Here is a 12,919-nt window from a genome sequence, read left to right as displayed (position 1 = left end):
TATGTCTTATGAGATTGTCAGTTCAGATTTTGCACCTACCTGAATTTCATCCCATCTTGTGACGATATAACAACCGTTAAATGACAGCCGCATAACGTAGATCCGATTAAAATAATATAACACGCCCACTATATGGCAATAAAGTTATATAATTAGAAAGCATAGGGTCCTAAAACACAAAATAAAATAATAATATCATATGGTTGTAATAAAAATGAAAAAATAGTGGAGCATGATGTAGGAGTAGCGAGTGACACTTGTTTTGGTGGTGTGGGCCCAAGCAGTGGTTTTGGACGACTCACTCAGATTTCAGCCATGGCTTTCTTTCACTTGGCCACGCACACTCTCTCTTGGTTTTCTTTTTCTCAGATTCAACGCACTGACTCACTCAGCCAAGCCGCCACCACCACTACTATCGTTGTTCTCTTCCGCCGCCACAATCAAAATGACGACGTATCGTATGTTATAGATGAAAGAAACATTAATCAATCAATTAGTGAATCAATGGCGTCTGCTCATGGTTAGTAGCCGCTTGCTGCATGTCCTCCTCCTGCGACCAAAACCCCTCTTTATTCTCTTCTTCTTCTTCTAATACTACTCATCGCCGTACCAGACGCAGCAGGCTCCTCTTATCTTCTAAAGCAGCTAATAATATTATTATTATTATGTCTTCTTCTTCTTCTTCTTTTTTAGCCCCCCGATTCTCACTTCCTCATCCGACTACCCGCAGACCTTCAGGTATTATTTATATTCCTTCACCCCTAATTACTTTCATTTTATTATTATTATTATAGCCCTAATCCTTCCTCCATGATTACATGCAATTATTATTATTATTATTATTATTATTATTATTATTATTATTATTATTATTATTTAACTATCTATGTATGTATGTATGCTAAATTATAATTAGGTAAAGTAATGGCTATATCCATTCAACCTTCAATGGAGACGGTCACCAAAAAGAAACCACCAACAAAGCAAAGGCGAGTCGTCGTCACAGGGATGGGTGTCGAGACTCCAATCGGTAGCAATCCTGATGAATTCTATAACAATTTGCTACAAGGCGTTAGTGGCATTACGGAAATAGAGGCCTTTGATTGCTCCAACTATCCAACTGTATGTCTTCTTGTTAGTTAGTTAGTTAGTTAGTTTGTTTGTTTTATAAATAAATGATAAACAAGGATTGAAATTGAAATTGGTATTATAAACTGGCAGAGAATTGCCGGAGAAATAAAACAATTCTCGACAGATGGATGGGTGGCGCCGAAGCTCTCCAAGAGGATGGACAGGTTTATGCTCTACATGTTAACTGCTGGCAAGAAAGCCCTTGCAGACGGTGGGATAACCGAGGATCAAATGAACGACATTGATAAGTCCCGCTGTGGAGTCCTGATTGGCTCTGCCATGGGTGGTATGAAGGTTTTCAATGACGCCATAGAAGCTTTGAGGGTCTCATATAGGAAGATGAATCCCTTCTGTGTACCCTTTGCCACTACTAATATGGGATCTGCAATACTGGCCATGGATCTGGTGAGATTTGGTTGAATGTTTTTTTTTAGTATCTTGCAAGTGTTTTAACTTATCGTTTGCGTAATATTGCGTGTGCTTCAGGGATGGATGGGCCCGAACTATTCTATCTCTACAGCGTGTGCGACGAGCAACTTTTGTATACTGAATGCAGCCAATCACATCATCAGAGGTGAAGCTGTAAGTGACATTGTTTTTTATCAACTGAACATCTTTATTTATGTTTAGTTTTCTGACAGTGTAGAGAATGTTGCAGGACATGATGCTTTGTGGTGGCTCGGATGCTGTCATTATACCTATAGGTAATTTGATTATTATTATTATCATTTTTTTTAGTGCAAGTTGTTCGTTTGTTTGTTAACGTAATCGATACTTACTGATGTAGGATTGGGAGGATTTGTGGCATGCAGAGCTCTGTCTGAGAGAAACAATGACCCTGCCAAAGCGTCCCGCCCATGGGACTCGGTAAGACTCACTTTACTTGTAGTATATCATTTAAATGATATTATTTGATGAAAATCCATGGTTCAAACAGGGGCGTGACGGGTTTGTTATGGGAGAAGGAGCTGGAGTTCTATTGCTGGAAGAACTTGAGCATGCTAAGGTGGTGAATATTAATGAATAGTTAGTGTTTCTTTCTTTCGTTCCCGTTGGATGCTAATGAACGATTTGTTTATTTGAACAGAGAAGGGGTGCTACAATCTATGCTGAGTTTTTGGGTGGAAGCTTCACTTGTGATGCTTATCATATGACCGAGCCTCATCCTCAAGGTATGTATATTCTTTTGTTGGTTGGTTTATAAATGAAATGAAGATGAAGCATGTGATTGATGTGTTTATGTTTAACATTAGGTACCGGTGTGATTTTATGCATAGAGAAAGCGTTGTCGCAGGCTGGGGTGAGCAGGGAGGATGTGAACTACATAAATGCGCATGCTACATCAACACCCGCTGGTGACCTCAAGGAATACAAAGCTCTTCTTCATTGTTTTGGTCAGAACAAAGAGGTACCAAACCAAACCAAACGGAGAATGTGTTTGTTTTTTTACCATATTATAAAAAAACTTGCTTAAAATTTTGTAGTTGCGAGTGAACTCTACAAAATCGATGATTGGTCACCTTCTCGGAGCAGCTGGTGCTGTAGAAGCCGTTGCAACTGTACAGGTAATCCATTGTTTATATTAGTAATGAAGTCAATTCCATTGTGAACTACATAATTCCAGATGTGAACGCCTTGTTTATGTCATCTGTATTTAGTGAAGCTGCTAAAATAGATGGCTTTTGTTGTAGGCAATACGGACAGGTTGGATTCATCCAAATATTAATCTGGAAAATCCAGACGAAGGCGTTGTAAGTTTTTGACATTTATTGTAGGATATTCTAGATTATTATTATAATTAATTATAATAAGAATGTGATGATTTGAATTCAGGACACAAAAGTGTTAGTGGGCCCAAAGAAAGAAAGACTGGATGTGAAGGTTGGGTTGTCTAATTCATTTGGATTTGGGGGTCACAACTCGTCAATATTATTTGCGCCGTTCCAATAGTATGGATGATGGTAGGGTAAATGATGCAACATTTAACAGCTTCTGTCTGTCTTTATAATCTTTTAACACATTTTTTGCTTGCAGATGTCGTGTGTTCGGTCTAGAAACATTGGAAGAGTGGATGGAGGGAACCGACTATCGGCTGTCTTGTATCATTTGGACCAGATCCTTTCCATGTGTACTTGTTACAAGTAGTATTGTTGGATTTTTTTACAACATTCTAATGGTTTTGAATTTTGATGATGATGAATATGTTTTTCCATTTATTATTTTACAAGACAATTATAATTTTGTCATTTAAGTCATCTTTTATGCTTCAGGTAGATGACGCCTGAGGGCAATTTAGTAATTTTAGTTTGTACAGATTAGCTGCAACAGAAACAAGGGAAATCTGAACCACTTTTACCAACTCATATTTGACTCAACCTAGTTTATTATTGTGACACTGATTTTCTTTGCTTCGTATGTAATCGATCGAGTTGGTGAACCAAATCCTTGCAAAGTTTCTGTTCTAGTATTTATGTTACAAGTAACGTATAAGTACACGAAGACGGGTTGTTCGGGATGAAAGGTAAAGAAAATTGACCTAAGAACTGACCTGATTAAGATTAAGTTGTTTGGGGTTCAGGTTTAAAGGGGTGGGTAAATTCGGGTCAGGTTTTGGGTTTAATAAGATTTAAAAATTTATTCAACTTTAATAATATAAAACCATATTTTGGTCATGCTTGGGATTGAGTTTGAAAAAAACTTATTGTTTTAACATAAACCATTTCAATAAATGAAAGTCCTGGAATCCTTGACTCAAATGACTGTCATGGAATAAACGAATGTTGTAGAATCGTATGTGGAATGGAATCATACGCTTTTTGAATCGATTGTTGTCGAACGATTGTTGTGCAGCAAATAGTTTGATAGGCTGCTTATTATTATGGTTTACTTTTGGTATTCAAAGAGGTTAGCATAGAATGGAACAATCAAACCGAATACGAAGTGTAAGTTTAAATAATAGTAAAAGAAGCTTTGTAAAAAACTGAAAAGTGTAATTTCAAATCAACAGTAAACAAAGCTAAAAACTTTTCTAGTAAACAAGCTTTGTAAAGTTTATAATTGAATTTCACCAATATCACATCCCAATCATAAATAAAACATTGCAGAAGATTCAATATCTTCTGGTATACATTCAAAAATAATAACACACAATTTAATAAAAATGTGATCATCTTCTAACCGCGTTTCTTGTGGTTTTTCTTTTTGATTTTCAATCCATTAATCGCTAAAGCATTCGAGACACTTTGTCCTTGAAGCTTCTTAACCACACTAGACACTTTGATCAAAGATCTGATCGGTGGGAATATTCGTTTATATATTATGAATACTTTGTTAAAATTTTAGCCCTGAACAAAGCTAAAATTTTAGCCCTGCTTGCGGTGCGCACATATGATGTATATATGTGTGAACCCTCGGGTGGGCAAAAGTGAAATTGCACTAATTTTGACGTTATTTTACTAATCTCGTGAAAATAACGTTAAAAGTGACGGACGGTTAATCAGGCATCATGTAGTGGCGTTGATAGCCGAAAGACAAGGGTACATGCACCGATCAGCCGGTGTCCCGATGATTGAGTGCTATGTGCCTTATGTCCAAGGCTTGATGCAAAACTACCATCGAGCCGGGGGTCTCACTGGAAGCAGCCTCTCTATCCTTATGGGGTAGAGGTAAGGCTGTCTACATCTTACCCTCCTCAGACCCTACTATAGCTTTGCTATTGGTGGGATATACTGAGTACGATGATGATGATGATGATGTTAAAATTTGAGACCGATCCGACGATTAGATTTCCGAGAGTTGAAGATGATTATAATCTTCAAGTTAGGAATAGAGGGATTTTATCACGCCTCTCCTTTTGAAGTTGAAGGTTTGTATCTTATAGTAATAGGGGTTAATTTTATAATGTCTTTTGTTATAATCATAATATTGTACACATATGCTAACCATGGAGTTTCACAAAGAAAAATATATTTTCTTGTCATTGCTATACATTTTTCATATGCTAAAAGAAGATACTATATCCGTACTAAATAACCATTTTGTTGATATATTAAACAAATAGAATTAAAAATTTATAAATACCCCAATTATATTTTTTTGGCTTCCCTCATACGAGATCCGACTCCTAATTTTATAGTTTTCTAAATATTTCACTATCACATACCAACGGTTAATTCATAACCATTATCGGTTTATACATCACAATTCACATTATCACAAGCTCTAACAAATACGACACCTAAATTAGCTACCCTCACTGTCTTTCCTAACTACCACAAGCTCTAACAAATACGACACCTAAATTAGCTACCCTCATTGTCTTCCCTAACCACCACAAGCTCTAACACGGCACCTAATTCTAACCACCATAGCTCACAAATTCAAAACAATGAGAAAAATAAAACTTTACAAATCTAAACTCTCATTTTATTTAACATGAAAACACTAGACGCACAAAATCATAGAAGTGTGATGAAGAAAAAAGGAGGGTTCATTTCTTTTTTATATTTGTTATCGATTAAACAAATGTAAAATACACATATTGTGCCAAACAAGATGTTAAATTATCCAATTTTACTACAACTGTTACAATTCAGAATGCGAACCAAATACGAAACAATCAAACTGAATACAAAGTGCAACTTTAATTAGTATTAAACAAGCTTTGTAAAAATGTAATTGAATTTCACCAATATCACATCCCAATCAAAAATAAAACATTGCAAATGATTCAATATCTTCTAGTATACATTCAAAAGTAATAACACACAAAATTTAATAGAAACACGATCATCTTCTAACTGCGTTTCTTGTGGTTTTTCTTTTTGACTTTCAATCCGTTAATCGCTAAAGCATTCGAGACGCTTTGTCCTTGAAGCTTCTTAACCACACTAGACATACCCTTCCTTGCAGCCGCCCGATGCTCTGGCCTACGGCTAACCAACTTACGGTCCAGTGGCCAATAAGCGTAAGGCTCAAACTTCCCCTTCCTCTTCAAATCTCCACCTGCCTTCTTGCTTGAGTATTCTGACCCCGTGTAAGCCCAACCTGACTGACTCGTTTTCCTTCGTTTTTCTGTTTTTCGAGACGCCACACTCCTCACATCAGCTTCAGACTCGGTGATCTCTTTCTTGAAACGCGTGTCGTCTTCGGCGGATATTATTAGCCTTCCGTCAGCGTCTATCACCGGCTCATCATCAGACTGCAGCTTCCTTTTCAGACTGTCACCAGATCTTAGGGACGATCTTGTCCTTTCACGGTCAAGCAAGTCGAGTGGCTCGTCTTCTAACTCTTCATACCCGTCTTCTGCCAACCTCTGCCTTGCTCTTTTGGACCTGAATTATAATTATTAAAATAAAAATACTTTAATCTATTATTTATTTATATTTATTTATTTTTATACTTTAGTATAAAATATTTGAGTCAAAAGAACAAACTTGATTGATAACTTTTTGGAACTATGTGGGCCCATATCTTCGGTTTCGTCATCACCAAAATCAGAGAATATTTTTGTATGATTCCATCTGCTCAACCTGTGGGCAAAAATAAAAATATACAACTTAATTCACGCTTAAATTATCGAATTCTAACTAATGATGATGTGTGACCGAACCTTGACGTGGTTGCTTTTGTTAGACGAGACTTAGTTTCCTCGGTGTTGGCAGAATGTTTTCGCTCTTTTCGTTCGTTTATCTGCAGTAACGATATTGTTTAGTTAAACCTAATTTGATAGATGGATAGATTGATCGGTCGACATCGCAACAAACCTTTCTTATATTTGTGAGCAGCTTCATATGCTCTTCGGGCATCACTTCCTTAACAGCAACAAGACCACACTTTTTCACAAGCATTTCGAGGAGCTGCTTCACCTTTGCTTTAAAATGATTCTTGCTACTACTTTGCCAGCTCAGCAACGCGTCCACCATGCTCCCCATATGACTTTGCAACCCTTCAGCTTGTGACTTGGCAACCAATACCTTTAGAAAACCTAAACTGGCCTGCAGCAATAAAGAATTAGAAACACTATAAAATGTAGCAAATGCTAAACGAATATTTATAAATATATATCTTGGTTCAATGGATACTTTATTTATTTCTCTGCTCTTTCTTTGAAGAAGGAGAAACGTTGACGGAAGAACAATGAAAGCGTTTGATAGAAGATCGTTGAACTCGTATGTCAAACGAGCAATGCCCTTAACCGCTGCACTTATCATGTGAGGTGTCTCCCCAGCAAGGCCACCAGCCACCTACACCAACCAAAATGAATATTACGTACTTATCGTCTTATCAGTGATAATTAACAGCAGCCGTAAAAGTTTTTTCTATACCATGTTGAAAAAGTTATATAAGTTCTCCTTGCTTCCACCCTTGTCTTCATCCGCGCAGGCATGACCAATTTGAACAATAATCTCATATGCTCTGTTTCTCGTTTTCTTGTTAGACTGCATGCAAATCATAGATTTAGATATATGAACAAGTGGAGATGTTAAACGAGTCATGTTCGTGAGCTGACGGATCCAGCCAAAAACGAACCCGAAAACTTGACACAAGCCCGAACACGACCTAAACTCGGAAACCGTGTTAAGACACGCTGTTAGAAACCAGAAATCTAAATTACTGAAATTATAATGATTAGCCACATTCGAGATAGGCTTGATCTCCAAACAAAGGTAACACACCCTAATTTTGATAAATAAACATTCGACAATGGAAATAAATGCAGAACATGTTATAAATACTAATCCTAATAACAGTTATTAAACTGCTCCACTACTCCTATTTTTGCTGAATAACCGGTTTCCTATCACACGTCGAATACGAAACGCATAATCATGGGTTGAACTGAACATGACCCGTTTAACCTCTTTTTTTGTGTTCACGTACTAATACCTTAATTTTATAACTTTACAACAACAAAAAGATACAAACTAATATAAAATAATTAAATTTTCATTTTAAAATCTTATGTCGAGCTTCCCTTTTTGTTTTAAATTTTAGCATAAGATACCCATAACAATTAAATTTACATAAAACACATTTAAAAAAAAAAGTAAATGGGTTAAACGAGTCAACCCAAACCCGCAAATTTCATGCTAGGTTCGTGTTGTGTTTTGTTTTCGTGTCGTTTTCAGTCAAGATGTAAAACGAAGCTTTGTTAATTTAACAGCATGACTTAATAGTAAATACCTCCTTAAGCCCAAGTACAATTTCAGTCAAGAAAGATGCAACGATTTCACGTTTCATCTGTTCTGAATTATCCTGCAAAACAATACTTTTATTACATCTAGTCTCCACTCTAGCTTGTGCATCAAGCGAGTGTTGCCAGTTGTTACCTTTGAGACGTGTGCAATCAAAAAATATAAACAGTCGAGCCTGTGCCGCTTGGCTGAAAAATGACATGAATGCATCACTTCAAACATCAGCTTAAGCAACTCTTCAAGCTTTCTTGCTATGAAACTGTCATCATGCTGTCCAACAAGGTTTTAAATCAACATGAATTCCAGTGGTTTAAGTTGAATAAAAACAAAACTTTAGGAAAAAAAACTATTACATAAATAGAATACCTCGAGGATTACTGAGAGAACTTTGTAAGCCTTCTTTTGAATCAAACTTTCAGTATCCTTCAATGCAGGTTCTACTGCAAGAAATAAAAGATCAACCTCTTGTGTACCTAAGCCTGGTAAAAGTGCTACTGCCAAGTCATATAGCTTTGCCCTGTAAATAAAGAACAAGCATTCAAATCAAAATATACTTGGTATTAGAAACCAATGTCGGCGCCATCGCAGACAGTTCGCTGGTCCACGTGGCAGAATATCGTTGGTACATGTAACAGCCTTAGGGTGTGCCACGTCAGCAATTTTTTTAAATATGAAGTTTTTAAATCAAAATTCATACAAGTGTCGATACTGTTTTGGGAGTTTATTATCTGTATCAAATATACGAGTGCTGAGCGTTTATTTCCGTTTTGTTTCTTGCATTGCTTTTTTATTTTAAAAAATATGCTTACTAATTTATTTTCAAGTTTACTGCTGGTATTGCAATAAAGTTAACCGATACCGACTGAATCCACAACATGCGGGTTTTGTTAGCTAGTTGATTATTAAAACTAGGATTTATATAAAGATGCTTACCGAGTTTGTGTCAGGGAAGCTTCGTTTGAAGAGTTATCAATTTCCATAGAACTGGAAACTTTAATATCTTGTGTTTTGCCAGCTTCCTTTGTCACCTTTAGTAATTTCTGCATTGTGCTCTTAAACAGCCTCGAGACGTCATTTTTGTCAGCAATAGATGCAAACTCACCAATTGTTCTCTACAAAATGGAATATTAACAAACCCTTGAGACGAATTTTATAAATATACAAGACCTCAAAGTCAAACTTGCTACCTGCAAAGATCCACCGTCATCTTTGGAAGATTTAACAAAAACTCCTGACAGTGCAGACAAAATCTCACGTGCAGAGGATCTTAACGCGACCAAATTACGAGCTACAAATTTTGAAGTGTAGAGGGAAACTGCTCGCTGTTGACTAACGCTGACTTTACCAGAGGGTTCACTTTCCCCTTCCGTTGCTTTTTTATTCTGTTGAACAAGAATCTGCAGACTGGAGCATATTACTCCACGAAAATCAGGCTCTTTGCGAAGAGAACGGCATAATTCATTTTCTAAATCCTTAAAACTCTCAAAAGTATCCACAGGATAGTTGCAAAATGAAGGCAGTAAAGACCATAGAGAATATACAAGCCCGTCAAGACTCCTGGCAGAATGAATACGTCCTTCTTGCTCATGCTAGTACAAGCAAACATGTCAAAAGTCAAAACACCGGATGAAACTGAAACGTGATATAGGAGAGTACAGAAACACCCGTACCTTTGCAGATTTTAGCTTCAAGACTCGAATATTTTCCAATAAAGATTCATTAAAAAAGCTTAGCTTAGCACCGACTATGTTCTGCTTCAAGATAGGAAGTAGCCATACATTGACATCAGACGGATCTTGAGCTTCTACATTCAAAGGCAGGACCTTTAAGAATGTTTCGGGCCCTAGTGCAACGACAGCCACACCAATACAATCATGCAACTGCAAAGAAAAAAGTAGTACTTTAATGTACTGATAATAACAAAATAGTGAAATACAGATACCTTAATGCAACTACAACGCACCTGTTTCCTGTAGAGGAAATCTTCATCAGGCAGTTTTTGTATGCCTTCCAAGCTCTTAAGGGTACCCTTTAAGAAGCAAGAGCTGAACTCACCTGAAAAAGTAGAGTCAAACCGCACACAGTTAGTTCTTTTACACAGTGTTGTAGAACTCACTAGGCGCTAGTCGGGCAGTAAAATACCAACTAACGATCAATCGGATTAGATTTTTATATGTAAATTACAAAATTATGTGTGTGTGTGTAGCTGGGATTAGTTAAGTACCTAGTTTATCAAACATTGCTGCCACAACTTGAAATGACATGTCCCAAACAGCAGCAAAGCTATAATCGAGTAAACTTTCAACAGTCGCACAAAGTTTTTCAATAATTGTTGGTGCAGATTTTCTCACACTCCCACTTGTCTTAATTTGATCTACACCCTGTTTGATCAAGCTCTCATCAATGCATGTATGTATCAAGCTCTTTAACGCCTCCATTGTAACCGATAAAGGCTCCTCGTGTTCAGAGCCTAAGATATCTTTAAATGCACTGAAAACAACTGGAAGCTTGACAACACATGCTTGACGGTTGAGAGAAAAAGCCTTCTTCATCCCGACATCCAAGAGTCTAGCAGTGAAAGTCAAGTTGTCACCAGACATCTCGTTTGAAGAAACCGAGGTGGCTAACGAGCATAACAAATCAACCAACGCTTCAGGAGAGACATCTACAGTTGGTTGGATACAAAGAAAATACAAAGCGTCTGTAATCCGCCATGTGGCTGCAGGTTGGTGTAGAGCTAAAAGAGATTTGAAGTAATTAAGAATCTTTGTTGAGAACTTGACAGACAGAAGCGGAAGAGTATCCTTGAGGGAATCCAAAACGTATAAGACCTCCTGAGCTCTAGAACCGCCTTCTTTAGGGTTTGAGTTTGTATTTGACCCGCCAGCAAGCAGAAGAAACCGCTCAAAGGTACTTGCAATGGCTTCACTAGCAGGTGCCAGCACTGACGTTTCTTGGAAGCCTTGCATGACATCACGGAGACAAACATGTGCTTGTCGTCGTACCTGATCAAAGCATAACATTTTTAGCATAATAATAGCTAACTTAACATATAATGTTGCAATTCAAAACTTGGTTTATTAAACTTAGTGCAACAATATTCATTGCTTATTATAAATTCAGTTTAGAAATCAGTTTTCCATGTTGCATACTGGTTAGTAGGGTATTTTAGGGATAATTACCAAAATAAGCATGTTGATCGAAAATATTCTTAAAATACGGATGAAACAATTTTCCTTACGAAAATAAGCATGCATATTCAATGCCTATTTTGAGAATATTTTAGTCAAACATGCCTAGTTTGGGCGGTGGAGTACCGACTAGCGATTCATATGTATTAGCGTATATATATACATACATTTTTTTTCAAAATTAATATAAGACTTTTCAAACTTGTAAGTTAAACTGGATTAATAAGTATAATTTTTCAAACACTTGAAAATTTATGACCAAATTTTACCGATTTGGGCCAATTTGAACCAACTATCAGCTCGATTAGGTATAATCAATTCAGTAATCTTTGATTAATAGCGATTTATACAACACTGATTATAAGCAGTAAAATTACGAAACATAATAAAAAAAGATCTAAACTTTAATCACATATGCCTCCCTCTTATCAATGTTAATTAATAAAATCAATTCAGTAGCATAGTGATTCACTTTAAATCGTTTACTAATCACGATTCATACAACAATGAACACATACGATAGAAAAAAATGTAAACTTTAATCACATATGCCTCCTAGCAATCAAATTACCTCCATACATAATCAAACATAAGCTAAATTGGATTAATAAGTATAATTTTTCAACTCGTCCAACACCCAACAACCAACAATGTTAATAAAGCCCCAAGCAATACTATTACCTTGGGTCTTGAATCGGCAATGAACCTGATGAGCACCCCGAACAAGCTCGAAACCCGGTCGTCCCACCAGGCCTTACCTGCAACAACCAACAAACATTTGAGACACTTGAAGGCGTCCGTAACACCAGCTTCCGACTGATTAACAACGACCACCATCCTTGAAAGCAAACCCGAGAGGGTGTCAAACTCCTTGACGAGAGCAGCACGTGGGACGGTGGGGAGAATAAAGGATAGAATGGCAACGAGAGCGTCCACATGGTGGTTAGGGGTTGATGATAATAATAATAATCTGTCGAGAGATGAAGAGGTGGCGGCGAAGTAAGCGAGTGGGGTGAGAGGGTGGTGGAGGTCTTTGAGGGTTTGAGAGATGTCTCCGATGATGCTGCAGATGATGTCGTTGTTGCTGAAGTGGGTTAACAGTCTACTGCAGAAGTCGTCTGGTGTTGGTACGTCCATGGCGGCAGCATTTAGGGTTTTAGGTTGTGGTAAAATGATGATTTAAGAGATATATTTGCAAGAGTTAACGGCCATTTTCTATTTTGTCCTCACATATTTAAACATTGCCCAATTACGTCCTACCGTCTAACGGCATCCAATTATACCGTTAGTTTAATACGTCGGTTTTATACAAAATATTAATTAATTACAAGTTTTACAATATTAAATTATGATTTAATAAGATTAATCAAACAAGCAAACTGTTTTCCAAAACATAAAGGG

The 12,919-nt window shown here is 37.0% G+C and overlaps 2 protein-coding genes across 2 annotated transcripts; one reads left to right on the top strand and one right to left on the bottom strand.

Moving 5' to 3' along the window:
* Positions 1-651: 651 nt before the first annotated feature.
* LOC143593075 (3-oxoacyl-[acyl-carrier-protein] synthase II, chloroplastic-like) lies at positions 652-3,359 on the top strand. The gene is made up of 13 exons (XM_077072818.1): positions 652-738; positions 917-1,122; positions 1,222-1,536; positions 1,618-1,713; positions 1,790-1,835; positions 1,919-1,998; positions 2,069-2,137; positions 2,219-2,303; positions 2,385-2,539; positions 2,616-2,696; positions 2,823-2,882; positions 2,965-3,092; positions 3,166-3,359. The coding sequence occupies exons 1-12, from the start codon at positions 666-668 to the stop codon at positions 3,079-3,081; spliced, it is 1,383 nt and encodes a 460-aa protein (XP_076928933.1). The 5' UTR covers positions 652-665; the 3' UTR covers positions 3,082-3,092; positions 3,166-3,359.
* Positions 3,360-5,828: 2,469 nt separating this feature from the next.
* LOC143593073 (uncharacterized) lies at positions 5,829-12,655 on the bottom strand. Its single transcript, XM_077072817.1, has 15 exons — positions 12,200-12,655; positions 10,552-11,332; positions 10,291-10,382; positions 9,998-10,207; positions 9,515-9,916; positions 9,261-9,439; positions 8,694-8,844; positions 8,463-8,597; positions 8,317-8,388; positions 7,458-7,571; positions 7,215-7,376; positions 6,897-7,127; positions 6,743-6,822; positions 6,567-6,662; positions 5,829-6,464 (listed from the first exon to the last, which is right to left on the bottom strand). The coding sequence occupies exons 1-15, from the start codon at positions 12,653-12,655 to the stop codon at positions 5,927-5,929; spliced, it is 3,699 nt and encodes a 1,232-aa protein (XP_076928932.1). The 3' UTR covers positions 5,829-5,926.
* Between the last annotated feature and the right edge of the window lie 264 nt (positions 12,656-12,919).

Source organism: Bidens hawaiensis, unplaced genomic scaffold (genome assembly GCF_021521415.1).
Source record: "Bidens hawaiensis isolate Kalapana, Puna unplaced genomic scaffold, B.hawaiensis_p1.1 tig00041671_1, whole genome shotgun sequence".
Lineage (NCBI taxonomy): Eukaryota > Viridiplantae > Streptophyta > Magnoliopsida > Asterales > Asteraceae > Bidens > Bidens hawaiensis.
The sequence above is the reverse complement of the archived record's forward strand: the minus strand, read 5'-3'. Positions and strand labels throughout refer to the sequence as shown.

Coding starts and splice junctions, on each gene's coding strand:
- LOC143593075 (XM_077072818.1), top strand. CDS start 666: ATGTCTTCTTCTTCTTCTTCTTTTTTAGCCCCCCGATTCTCACTTCCT. Junction 1,123..1,221: donor ATTGCTCCAACTATCCAACT/GTATGTCTTCTT, acceptor ATAAACTGGCAG/AGAATTGCCGGAGAAATAAA. Junction 1,714..1,789: donor ACATCATCAGAGGTGAAGCT/GTAAGTGACATT, acceptor AGAATGTTGCAG/GACATGATGCTTTGTGGTGG.
- LOC143593073 (XM_077072817.1), bottom strand. CDS start 12,655: ATGGACGTACCAACACCAGACGACTTCTGCAGTAGACTGTTAACCCAC. Junction 10,208..10,290: donor ATTTCCTCTACAGGAAACAG/GTGCGTTGTAGT, acceptor TTTTCTTTGCAG/TTGCATGATTGTATTGGTGT. Junction 6,823..6,896: donor TGCTCACAAATATAAGAAAG/GTTTGTTGCGAT, acceptor TCGTTACTGCAG/ATAAACGAACGAAAAGAGCG.